At 39.0% G+C, this 14,136-nt stretch overlaps 2 protein-coding genes across 2 annotated transcripts in view; one reads left to right on the top strand and one right to left on the bottom strand.

The window, feature by feature from the left end:
- Nucleotides 1-14,136, bottom strand: part of LOC137613568 (MAM domain-containing glycosylphosphatidylinositol anchor protein 2-like) — a 156,079-nt gene that overhangs the window by 109,832 nt on the left and 32,111 nt on the right. The window lies entirely within an intron of this gene.
- Nucleotides 10,890-12,989, top strand: LOC137613804 (low choriolytic enzyme-like). The gene is made up of 7 exons (XM_068343256.1): nt 10,890-10,904; nt 11,016-11,078; nt 11,190-11,336; nt 11,446-11,563; nt 12,411-12,589; nt 12,676-12,757; nt 12,848-12,989. The coding sequence occupies exons 2-7, from the start codon at nt 11,057-11,059 to the stop codon at nt 12,987-12,989; spliced, it is 690 nt and encodes a 229-aa protein (XP_068199357.1). The 5' UTR covers nt 10,890-10,904; nt 11,016-11,056.

The following is a 14,136-nucleotide window of genomic DNA, read 5'->3' on the forward strand; positions in this document are numbered from 1 at the left end:
TTGTCCACCAGCTGCTGGAGGGTCATGGTCCCGGTTCTGCAAAGCACTGCAGACAGCCCAGGTGTGGCTCCACTGCAGTCATCCAGCCTGGCTCCATGCACTAGTCGTTACTTCAGCAACCAGAACAGAGAGTCAGAGCTTTTTCCTGGACTGCTTTTAAATAGGGCCCATGACTTAAAAACACCATGACAAAACGGAGGCAAACCATTTAACTTAAGAAACTTAGAGTCCATTAAAAACAGTGCAGCATCCAGGTCCAAGTTACTCACACGTTTGAATATGCAGCTGGTCACCTCTCTCCACGTCAGATCTGCTGGTCCGGTCAGAAACCGCTGGATGAACTATAATCTGAACGTGGCTGTTCTCCTAGCCAGGTATATGAGGCCCTGTCCCCCCTCCTCTCTTGACAAAAACACTCCTTGAGGCACCCAATGCAGCCCATCCCAGAAAAAGTTAACAAGTTTGGTCTGGATTTGGGCTAGAAACCCTGATGGAGGGTCCATACAGGCCAAGCGGTGCCACAGCTGTGAGGCTACCAGGTTGTTTATCACTAAAACTTGACCTCTGTACGACATTCTGGGGAGCAACCATTTCCATTTCTTAAGTTTCCCTTCTATTTTTTCAATGACGCCCTCCCAGTTCTTCCTGGTTGTTGTCTCATTTCCCAGGTACACACCAAGATATTTGAGACCATCAGTCTTCCAACACAAGTTTTGAGGAATGCAGACCAAAGACTACCTGTAAGAAAACTCTGTCACAACCTGCCTGTTATTTCAATTGACAGCGTCGTTCCCCTGTAGGTGACAAATGAAGTAGGAACCAATGTTGGCCAGGTCAGTTTTCTGCCTGGAACTGACGGTAACACTGAAAGCTGAACTCAACAGAGTAATTAAGCATAAAGTGGCGTGTTGGACTTTTGATTATGAGGAAGTGGATCAGCGCGTGATTCACTGAAGTGTAGCAACTCTACTTCAAGCTCTGATTTGGGTCTCAACCAATAACTAAAGAATATATTTGGCCTTTCATTCACTGACTTCTTCAGCAGCTCCACTATGTAGCTGCTTGATTTGTCTCTTGGTGTTTGCTGCTCTGAGGGTAACATTTAATTAGAGTTTTCTTAATTAAATTAGCTGCCTTCTGCTGCTGGAAACAAGGTTTATGACAGCAGAGGGATGCAACCGTTACTAAAACGTTGGGGTTCCATCCATCAATCAATTATCTATAACCCTGACAGTTTCCAGGAACACTAGAGGTTGGAGCCCATTTCGCATGCAATTGGGTTAGAGTTAGGGTAAAATGCAGGGTGCAGGTCACCAACATACAGAAACAAACAACCATTTATTCCCCCTCTCACATGTATGGTCTCCATCACCCTGGATTGTCATTGGACTGTAGGAGGAAGTTGGACAGGAAGCACACAGGATGGTCTCAGCTGGCACTGGATTGAGGGACCCCTTAAGTCTCTTGCTGGCATTGGTGTGTCTGTAACTTCATGCTGTAATTTGACTTTGCAATGCGATCACTCCTTCATTCATTCATTCATTCATTCATTCATTTATTCGTTTGTTCGTTCTTTCATCCCTCTTCTTATCCACTTATTCCACTTTTGGGAGGTTATGGTGGTTGCTGAAGCCTATCCCAACAGACTTAGGGAGAGTTGGGGGATACTCCAGGCGCAATGCTGGTGCAACTTTTTGCATAAAAATATCGATAAATGTAGGTTTATAATTTATAGTAAAATAAAATACGGCTCGACCAAAATCTATTATAAGGTTATGATTATGCTATTATAAAATTATACAGCCCTATATAGTGAACTTGATTTATATCATATTTCCCCTTTTATACCGCAGACCAGGAAACCCACTCATATTAAATTTTGAAATTGAGTAATGGCAGAAGTATTGGCTATGTCTTGTCAAGCGCTGCAGAATCCAAGCGTTGGTTATATTAGTGTGAATTCAATGGATTTTAAATTTGAGAATGGATAAACATGGTCGGTTGCCAGAGGCGTCACACAACAAATTCTATTATTTTCTATGCTTCCGCCATGCCTCACATTTCAGAAACTGGAAAGCTTATAAAACACCTCGAAATTCCTCCTGTATAATTGAGAAGCAACTCATCCACGGGGTCATCCATGTGTGTGAGGCCTTGAAATAGTTTGCCAGCAGCACATGCATATTATTACATCAGGGCTTGTCAGGGCGTATTGATTACACACTGTAATGCACTTGCATGCACTCCTCAGCCTACGCTGTTATTGTAAATGAGACTCTATATAGATCTGGCTTCCCACTATCAGCACAGCTCATCTATCAAACAGTGTGTATGGTGTCCTGGAAAACATAGACATCCATACAGTGCAGACGCTGCAGCATCACAGAAAACACAGCAACATATTTGTTCAGCTCAGCAGAAAAAGACAGACAGCCATTATGTAGATCAAGAGGGACTTGTCAGGTGGTCTCTTTGTGGCATGAGGGGATAGACTGAAGCTTACTGGCATAATTTGGGCACTTGAGATGAGATAGTTCATTAACCGCAAGAGCACAAATCAGACAAGGCTCAGAGGTGCTATTTAAAGAAAAAAATAACCACACACATGCATTACACACTTCACACACAGAGTGCGTGTGTGTGTGTGTGTGTGTGTGTGTGTGTGTGTGTGTGTGTGTGTGTGTGTGTGTGTGTGTGTGTGTGTGTGTGTGTGTGTGTGTGTGTGTGTGTGTGTGTGTGTGTGTGAAGCCCTGCTGAGATGGAAGGAGAGAGGAGAGAGATGACTGTGGAAGGTGTAGGTGTGGAGATTTAGAGGACAGATTCATCTTTGCTTCTACAGATTGCTGCTGCACAGCAGGGGTGATGGAGCTTGAATGCATACAGCTGCATCTATTATGTTTATGCAATCTTTATGCCACAAAAACCATCTTGAAGAGGATACAGAAAAACAAGACGGTTCCATCTAGTGTATTACCTAAAAACGGATAAGGTGATACTAACTGCTTCACTGCAAAGTAAAATTCTTGAGAGAGACTCTTTGGTGTTCATCTTGAAACAGAGCTGCGATGGTGCTTTCTTTGTTCTTGGTGCTGAAACATACCGGAGTTGTTTTTGGATACATTTTACAAAGAAACTTGCACTTCAATATAAAATTCCGAGTTGTGTTAAAACGTCAGTTCAAATCATGAAATATCATCAATAATTAACAAGTAGACAGACAAAGTTACTTTTCCAGCTTCTCAGATGTGAACAATTGCTGGTGTTCTTGGTCTTCTATTATAATTAATAACTTTAACTATTGAACTGAAAAGACCCACTAGGAATGAAGGTATGATGACCATTTTAATTCCCTCATTCACACTAAATAATGACTGTTGTTTGTCTACGGCAAACCTGTTATCGAAACTCATATAATTCACAAACAGTCTCTATCGGATACAATAACATGATGGATACTTTGTAGTACTTTCAGCTATTATATAGAAATCGCTGTTTATAGTATTACTCAGCTAAACCATTAACACCGAGCAAATACCTTTTGGATTTCATAGCGAGAAAAGTAAACAAGAGTGAAATACTCAGGATGCCCTACTGCATTTCACTGAAGTAAGATGGCTAGAAACAATGTATTTAAGTTTTAAGTGTTAAAATTTTGTGATAAAAATTTTAATCTACTGAAATTAGGCAGTCGCTGTTAGCCAATAGTATAAATAGTACAGCTCATGTACCTGTAAACAGTGCTGCACAGCCAAACTCTCCCTGACAGAGCATCACAGCTTGACAGCAAGAGTATCAGTTAAGTAAGCCTTTGTGGGTTTTTCCTATCCCAGTCCGCCAGTCTCTCCATTCATTGCTCCACACTGGCATAGCAGGCCTGTTGTGGCAGTTTGATTTCCCTAAACAGTACTAATCAGACATCTGTAGGGAAGGATAAAGCCCAGATTGGCTGTAACTGTGCAGCAGGTCTCTGTTGATAGGTCTAACTCTCGCCAACACTCACACAATTGGCTCACATAAGGCAGCAGCTTTCTTTATGGTTGGCTAGTGGTGAGCCAGCAAGCTCATGGAGGATATAGTATCTGGCAACTCTCTGAAGATTGGGCGCCAGCCGCCAAGGACCCATCTGATGATTGGTTGTGCTGACTCCAGTGTGAACTGATTGTCCTATCAAGGCCCACAGTACAGGCTGGCTTACAGTGCTGCCTGCTGGCTTACTTGCAGCATGCAGCTATCCGTAACACCTCCAGAGGGCAAAGGCCCATTTGCCTGTGTGTTTGTGTGTGTGTGTGTATGACTGTACACCATGCATACTGTAACTTCTTGAGGAGGGAGATGCATGGCTAAGCCCTGCCAGCAGCCTCTAACACCTCATTATTCCAAGCCAAGCAGGAAATGGATTTTCAAGATTTCTCACTGAGCAATGCTCCTTGAAATGAGGGTTACAGGTCTCCGTATATCAGCAGCACAGACCTAAAAAAATAACTATTTAAGTTAGCTTCATTGCAGAACTCTATTATCAAAATCAATTGACTAGCCACTTAGAGCTATATCACCAAACACAAACTGTTGCCGTCTTTTGAAAATTAATATGAAAAATCTGCTCCTTTGGGCTTTTCCCTTCAGGGGTCGCCACAACAAATCAGTTGCCTCCTTCTAACCCTGTCTTCTGCATCCTCTTCTCTCACACCAACTACCTTCATGTCCTCTTTCACTACATCCATAAACCTCCTCTTTGGTCTTCCTCTAGACCTCCTGCCTGGCAGTTCAAAACTCAGCATCCTTCTACCAATATATTCACTATCTCTCCTCTGGACATGTCCAAACCATCTCAGTCTGGCCTCTCTGACTTTATCTCCAAAACCTCTAACATGTGCTGTCCCTCTGATTTACTCATTCCTGATCCTATCCTTCCTGGTCACTCCCAGAGAGAACCTCAGCATCTTCATCTCTGCTACCTCCAGCTCTGTCTCCTGTCTTTTCCTCAGTGACACTGTCTCTAGACCAAACAACATCGCTGGTCTCACCACAGTTTTTTTTCACACCTTTCTTTTCATTTTAGCTGAAACTCTTCTATCACACACCTGACACTTTTCTCGTTGTATTCATTAATGCACTTCATGTTCCGAGTTCATAAAAAACTTCTGTAAACACTTCGGTAAATAGTTCCTTTACTATTGTGATCAAACGCATTGAATCTCAATTCTGAGGCTGCGCTGTAAATATTCATTCATATAGTTAAGAATATTCATGTTCTGTAAATAGTTCTCTTACTTTTGTGATCAAAAGCATAGATTTGAATCTCAATTTTGAGGCTGTTCAGTCAATAGTTTAAAAAAAACAATACATTTAGCAACTTCTGATTATTCATATCAATTTCAGACTTAAAATAACGTACCGATTTTTAAGCTCCACCTATTCCGAATACAGATATGGATACAGATAATTTAAATGGTTAAACAGATACAGATACAGATAGTGGTGTACTCGCTCATCCCTAGTGAAAACCATAAGTAAGTTAGTGCACATAGTCCGTCTGAGGCAAAAAAAAAATGGTGTAATAGAAGTGACAAAGGAAACAAGATAAAGAGAAAGGATAAGAAAAATATACTTCAGGGATTATTCCCCTAACAGATGAGCTTGAAGAGTGATTAGACAGGAGTTTTCACATATTGTTTTGCCATCACACATTTAGCCATATAACCCATCATATGAAATTACTATATCAAAAGTATTAAAGAAAATATTTTATACATCAACATTAGTCATTTTGGACAAGAGAAAAGTACATGCATATGTCATAATTTTGGTTAGAATTCCACTTCAAGTAGGAATGACACAGATTATTCCTGATGTCCAAAGTCTTTTCTTTCAAAACAACCGCCCTGCCTTTATTGTTAAAGTCAGCATCAAGCCTTCTTCAAGTGATATGACAACAGTACTACTGACCACACATCCACACCTTAGTTCACAAGGTAAACAAAGAAGACCTCTACACTCTGTTAATTGATACAGCAAACTCTCAGGTATAGTCATCTCCTTATAATGCATTTACACCACCCGTTTGCCAAGGTGTGACCAATGTAAACTGTAATCTGTGTGACCACAGTCGACCACAAACAGCAAATATAAACAGAGAACACTGTGTTTCTGTGTTACTTCTAATCCAATATTCTCCATAATGCACAAAGAGGCTTACTTCAAGATCTGTATACATGCTGGAGGATCAGGCTGGCCCTTTGAGCTACATGCTAATAAATATATGCAGACAGTGCTGATGTTTGGCAGGTGTAATGTTCACCAGCTTCCGTAAATCTTAGTAGAACAAAAGACAGAGTTCACCTCACAGGGGTGTTGTTACTTTTGCAGGTATTTAAATAGTGTTGGTTAAATGATCACAAATAATAGGTGTATGAAAGTAAATCTGGCATCACTACAAGAAATCTAGCACATCCGGATAATATCTCTGACATTTACACAAATGCACACCTTTATTAAACTAATGTAAGATTAATCAGACAAATAATGATTGTAATTAAACTCATGCCCTCTGCTATAAAATATTTTTATCACAGTGGAATAATAAAGATCCGTAGGACATACAGAAATACTCTCTTCTGTCTACAGAGGAAAACATTTTTTTGAATGTTACATTATCCATTCATTCATCCATCCATCAATCCAGACAGCCAACTCGTTGCTCATTTTATAATTTAATTATACAGGAGAGGTTTCTATCAGTTGTCAGAGGTGAGCAAGCCTCTTCTCCATCAGCTCTCGGGGTATATATGGGTTGGAAAAACAGATGATTTAACAGCAACATCATTTCTGATGTGCTTTTGAGCAAGGGATACATTAGAAAACATGTCAATCACATCTGAAAAACTGCACATAAAAAATGAGTCTGAAATGATTATTTTGGAGTTACTAAAGGAATACAGTATGTCTTTGAAGCTGGAACTATTAACCGCTAGAGCAGTAGAAACAGAGAAAAATGAAAACATTTCCAACTTATACAACTTGTTTCTTTCTGCACTCTCATTATTTATATCCGCTTCAACACATTTCATAGAACTACTTGCCAATCCACTTCATAAAGCTCTTGACACCACATCCATCAAACACAATTATTCCCTGAAAGAACTGAGCAGCAAGACTGTAGCTTAATCAATTGCTTTAGTCCATTAATACACCTGATTTAATTTCCTATTTGTGTGGCTCTTACAACATTGGTAATTCTTGCCAATTAATCTGGTGTTTGAATTGAGTTTATTTGTTCTTGCTAGTCTGAATGTCAATTAATATGAAAAGGCTGTTGACATTCTCAGATTAACTGTAGTATGAACAGCGTGAGGCAGACAGTGAGATACTTTTAGGTTTCAAAGATCTTCTTAGAGGGAAAACAGATAAATATATTACTATGAATGACTAATAAAAAAAAAGATTGTTGCCCACAGACGTTAAAATACTGTGCATAAGAAATAGTCAGCTATCGGGTAAATAGCAGGAAAATTTGCTTATTTGTAGACTATGTTTTGATTCTTCCATAATGAAAGAAACCCATGAAAAATGTATTATGAGGTTGACTTGAAGTCAGATGCAGGGCAAAATGGAAGAGGATCTGTCTTGGAGATGACAAACTGCAAGAGGAGAAAGAGCAGGAACTAGAAAGAGGCTGCAGATCAGGATAATGCATTTCATTTCACAGGGTGCTTATCACAGCAGTGGACTTCCTGGAACACACTCTTTCCGAACATCAGTGCAACGATTCAAAATGTTAAGCACATTGTTAAACAGTCCATTACATAAATTGGTATTGCTCATTGACTGTTGTCCTTGGCTGCCCACGTATAGTGGCAGAGAAAAAGACAAAGATGTACTCTAGCAAGTGGATAACTGTTTGTACCATCACTGTTGTTTGGTGTTAGTTGGAACAAAGCATCCGATCTGCTCCACTTCCTCTCACTGAGCAAATCTCACTTTCAAATTTATTTAATTATTTTTGAAAACTATTTAATGCAATAGTTTACTATCAAGTGTGACAAGTATAATATAAATACATTGAGCAATCTGAACCACAGAATGTTTTTTTTCCCTAAGCCAGCTGGGAATTGCCATCCCTGTGACTCCACCTGGGTTTGTGAGTAAGTTGATTGCCATCAAGTGACTGTTTTAGATCTAAAATGTAATGGAGTAAAAACAAAGTTTGAGGGAATCTTTTTTAAATTTACAAATGGAACCTATTAATATATTAGTAAATATTACATTATCATAATATGACATTGTTTTGTAAAGTTCCTCTGCCAGTGTCACCACAAGTTCTGCCTCTAAAAAGTTCTTACTGCAGCAGCACGGCGTTGCATTGCTTTTTTTGGCTGTTTGCCTGCAAAAACGTTTTTTATTGAATCAGCATGGATGCAGGGAAGGACTTTTTCTTCCTTTTCAAATCCAAAAAAATCAAGACGACTGTCTACCTTTCTGTGTTAATGATAAACTATCAGAATTGTGTGAAATTACTGCAATTGTGCAGAATCTAATCATGCTCCCCTTTTCTGCTGAACATCAATGGACTTTTATGTTTCCATTAAAGGCCATTGAACCCTTGAAGAAGAGAAACATGTCAGACAAGCATAATTGAGATTACACTGTCACCATGTACTCTAATTTATCAGTCCAGCAATCCTTTTTTTAAGCTTCTCCACTGCTTAATAAAGTGCAAATGTTTGGTGAGAACTCGGAAATCTTTGCAGGTCGCACTGGAGTGACATCCAATTGAATAAGATCTACTTCCCCTGCAGTTGGAGAAGCATTAGGAATAAAGCTCAACGGAATCGATGGGTCATACATCATTGAGCATGACTAGTGCTGTGCCTGTGCCTCTAAAACACAAATTGCATTACCTGTGCAACCACACGGATCACCTCAATTGGACATGCACAGACATGCGGGAAACACACACATCCAAGCATACATACACACACACAGGCACATATAGGCGTGCATGTGCAAAATGCATGATACAAACACTGTAAATGGCTCTATAGGGTTTTACTGGGCTTGCAGAAAAGACTGTTCACACATACACCACCTGCAGTTCATCTCTCTTTAAGACACAAACACACACACGTAGTGTAATTTTTGTTCCCCAGTAATAAATGCCACATTATTGTGATGTACAGCGGAGGGTCCTATCATATAAAGGTTGCAGTGATGGAATCTCAGCTTGAAGCTGCCGGCCTTGACATGCGAAATCAGATCCTAAAACTGTTTATGGTGCCATGAAGCCAGACAGCATCCCTCTTCGCTTGTAAACAGTCCCCTGGAAGCTGATGATGTATTAGCAAGCCATTCCAATAAATCTGAATACTCAGCTCTCTAAACAACCCATTTGTGGATTTTCAGTGTTTAGAAGGCTGTGTTTTGTTTATAATAGTCTAGTGGCAAAAGTCTGGTCTTTCCAGCTGAGATCATCACTGATGCAGCAACAACAGCAGCGCCTCAGTAATGAATCCAGAACTTTGCAGTGACTCACTAATTGAGCCATTACTATCATGATTTGAAAGAGCAAATTTTAAATTGAGCAGCACAACAATACCATAGGCCACACACGACATAAAATTAAAAGGTTATCGTGGAATCTGGGGGGATGTTAAGATACAGCAACTGGTTACATTAATGGGAAAATTATATTGCTGTATACAATAGTGACTTTTGATTGTCAGATCATTGGATCAAATCCTACATTTTTCATCATGCTAATAGCAAGATTAGCTGCTTTTTGACATCACAGAAAATCAGGTTACAGAAACCAAACCACACTAAAGCTAATACTTTAAGAGAGGTGAACTCTAAAAAACTTTAATTAAAAAAATAATTCAAACATAACAATTCATTGAAGGGAGTCTGGTAATGACATGATCTAGATTTGGGAGGTGATAAGATAGTCATTTTCATAATTATTAGAATTAGTATATCTTAAATATTTATTCAAGATGGTCTCATGACTACTCAGTGCTTTAATTAATCAAACCTCTCCAGCTACCCCTGTTACCCAGGAAAGGAAGCGGTACGGAAAATGAATGAATGAATGAATGAATGAATGAATGAATGAATGAATGAATGAATGAATGAATGAATGAATGAACGAGCATATAAAATAAAAACATAAATATATTTGAGAGGCACAAGGAACCAACAAATTATTTTTCTTGAAATGTAGTTGCAGGAAAATCCAAATTTAATTCAGACAAATTGTTCACACACTAATAAATGTAATGTATCATTTTACACAATCTTAATATGAAGTGACAAATACAAGTAATGAATATGATGTTTCTGGGATAAACCTTTGGGACAGGCCTGGACATCTGGGTGGACCCCTGATGGGTAAAAAAAACAAACAAACAAATATTTGATGCTATTTGAGCTAACAGCATCTAATGGTCACTGTAATTCCCCTAAAATAAGATTATCTCTGTGTGGCCACAGCGAGCCGGGGTGGGCACCGACAGTCCCATCAGCTGTGTGTCTAAGACGGGGAAGTTAAATACATACCAGTAATCTGTGCACACATACACACCCTGACAACCTGCATATAAAGTCGGCCCCAACGGGACTTCAGCAGCAGTTCTCACTGACACAAGTCAAGAATCAGAATATTAAACATCAGCGCAGTGAGGAAATGATGGACTTCGGGAAAACAGCTACTCTTCTGCTGCTACCTCTTCTAGGCCTCTGCAACGCTCATCCTGCCAGTGTAAGAAATTACCCATTAAACATTATGTCTAACAGCTTGTGTGAACGGGGCTTCTCATATCTGTACTCGTCCAGATTGTTACATAAAAAATCTGGGCTCTAAAAAAAGTCTTTCTTCTCCATTTTTTTATAGGATCGTGATGCTGATAATGGTAAGTACAAAACGACAATATGAAAAAGGACTATATAAGACCAAATTTATTTGATAAAACACTTTGTGAATGTGAGCAAAATAGAACTATGGCTTTGCTTGTACTGATTAGAAATCTCAGGGGATGGATCTGACATTGAGGACATAACCACAATGATTCTGAGGATGAATAATGGTGAGTATTCAATCGTGATTATTTTCAAAATTCAATAACAGAAACAGTTTTTTCTTCCTTTGATTTTACAGCTAGTCTAACAGTTGAATTCATTTTCTTGTTTTCAAATAGGATCTAGTGATTTTCTGCTGGAAGGAGACTTGTTCATTCCCAGAGTCAGGAATGCTATGAAGTGCTTTAATAAACCCTATAGCTGTCTGTGGCCAAAGTCCGCTAATGGGAAAGTGGAAATCCCTTTTCTCATCAGTGATGGATATGGTACATTTTTATACTTTTTGTAGTCATTCATGACTGGAACCTACATGTTCATGTATCTCTCACACAGCGAATAGAAAATGATACTGATCAAGTGCTTTTATTACTGTAGATAAGTCTGAGAGAAATGAGATTCTCCAAGCAACGAAGGACATTGAATCCAAGACCTGCATTCACTTCATTCCACGTGAGACTCAGAGGGCATACTTAAGCATTGAACCAAAATTTGGGTGAGTAAATTACACACCATTCATTGCGACAATGCTCTATCTATCCATCTATGCACTAGGTTGATCAGGTTATGTACTATGCACAAAATACTGAGGTCCAGTTTGGACATTTTACAAGTCAGTCTGCACTAGTGTGGAAGCTGATACTGATCTATCTGATCAGAATCCATTTGATGGCACACATTGAGCATTGACTAGACACTGGGCTGGAAAAGTAGAAAACCACCAGCCCAAAGTGCCATGACCACACACACCACGTCAATGCATTCAAACAATACAATAAAAATACAGATGAAATAATCTCACAAAGTACCCAACTTTTTTGGTGGGTTCCTATAATATTTCGTGTTGTGTGTTAATTTATTTAGTAATTCTGGAAAGGTGAATGTCAGTATAAACTAGTACAAAATTATTATAAAAAGATACAAAACAACCACAAAGAGATTGGGACGTAATTCAGATATGGACAAAAACAAACAGAGAGATACAAACAAAAAGCACAAAAATTTAAAGGAAGCAAACAAAAATGAATTTGTTTTGTCATTTGCAATATTTTTACGTGTTGTTCCTGTGGCGTGGGGCTTTAGGTGCATCCATCCATGCACACAACAAAAGCTTCAAGACCAAGAGCCAGAAAATGGAATGGTAACCACTTTCACAACAGCTGATTGTTTGAAAGATGCAAGTCAGGAGTAAAAAACGAAAAAACCTATACAAATGTAAAAAGAGATAATTATTCAAGAATGTGCACATACAACTGGCAAAATAAATGTGATTAATTCAGGAATCAACTGTCAAGCATGCAGTGACAATTAATATTAGATGTCCATGTTTTTATTATCGGCAGCTGTTACTCTTTCCTGGGTCGATTGGGAGTCAAGCAGGTGGTGTCGCTGCAAAGGTTTGGCTGCGTAAGTCGCGGCATCATCCAGCATGAGCTGCTGCATGCCTTGGGTTTCTACCATGAACACAACCGAAGCGACCGCGACAACTACGTGAGAATCCTTTGGCACAATCTCTACAGCTGTAAGAAACTCAAAACATTGTTTATGATTTGGAGATTCAGATTGGTATGGTAGTCCATCTGATCTTTTATTTTTTTATATCAACAGATTACAGCTCAAACTTCCAAAAGAAGAACACAGATAATCTCAACACCCCATATGACTATTCCTCCATTATGCATTATGGAAGGTAAGATAGAAAAAAAACCTTACGGCTCATGAAATATATATACTCACGTCACCAGTATGCTTTGGATCATTTAAATTTCCCAATCTGTAGGACTGCCTTTGGAAAGTTTGGAGCAGAAACCATAATTCCCATCCCGGACCCTTCTGTTGCCATTGGGCAGAGAAATGGTCTGTCTGACATCGACATCCGCAGAATCAACAAGCTCTACAAATGTTGCAGTTATGATAGTTAGAATATGTGACAGGATGACAATAAAACAGATAATGATAATTTAATATTAATTTAACCTCTTGTCCTTTTTTGCTGAAGAAATATGTCAATATTTTTTGTGTTCTAAGAAAATTAGCACATCTACTCTCCTTTCGAGAGAAAAAAAAGTGTTAAGAAAGTGGGGACATGGACAGGAGGCATCTAAGGATAGATATTTAGCATTGCATTCAGGGAAGTGTGGAGCCAGAATACAAGTCAAGAAATATCTGGGTCCATTGCTTCAATTTTGACCCTTCCCATTTTGTGAGTTCTCTACCTTTATAGAGCCATTAAGTGAAATCCTAGCTGGACAACTGACTCAGTCGAGGGATATTCTTTACAATCTGCCACTACACTGTAAAACTTGATAGAAATGTACATTTGAGTCTGAACAGTTATCAGGGGCATTGTGGTTATACAGGAAGGTGCTGTGAACCACAATGCACTTTGATGAGAAATAAAACATGATTACAGCACTTTGAGGGAATGATATTATATACAGTGATATACTGTAAATCCACGCCCAAAGCAGCAGGGCATCATGGGAAGGTAAAAGGGTGGGACTGAATCTCAACATGCTGCAATAAGCAAACCTTTGGTCACAGGTGCTGCATTGAGAAGGTTGATGGACAAAAGTCACCACTTTTTTTCTTGCTAAAAGTGTTGAAAAGTCAGTGCCCAAGGTGTGACATCATATTAGCAATTCATATTACTTACAAGTGTTTATTAATAATCATGTTATTAGTAGTAATACTGCAGTTGGGATGGCTCAGAATCACAAGATGGAGGTGTCATCTGCATAAGCAGCAATAACTATTAATTTACTGACAAAACTTTGAACAGCAATTTCTTGTAAATGTACAGAACTACAGTGATGAACTTTGTACCTACTTCAAGAATTATACTGTAATTGTAAATGAGAGCAAGGATCAATAACGCTGTTTTATATCTGTCAGGGTTACTTTTTTTCCCCTCGTACTCCACATAGATTCTGGATGAAAACAAAGAAAGCGCTGAAGAAAGACAAAGAGGTGAATTTAAGTTGATATAGAATAGTGTGAAGGTGAAGTATATAGCAACAGCTTCATAATTAAGTTCTTTTCCATTTCTGGTCTCAGTAATTAAGTTTG

Source organism: Antennarius striatus, chromosome 19 (assembly GCF_040054535.1).
Source record: "Antennarius striatus isolate MH-2024 chromosome 19, ASM4005453v1, whole genome shotgun sequence".
Taxonomy (NCBI): domain Eukaryota; kingdom Metazoa; phylum Chordata; class Actinopteri; order Lophiiformes; family Antennariidae; genus Antennarius; species Antennarius striatus.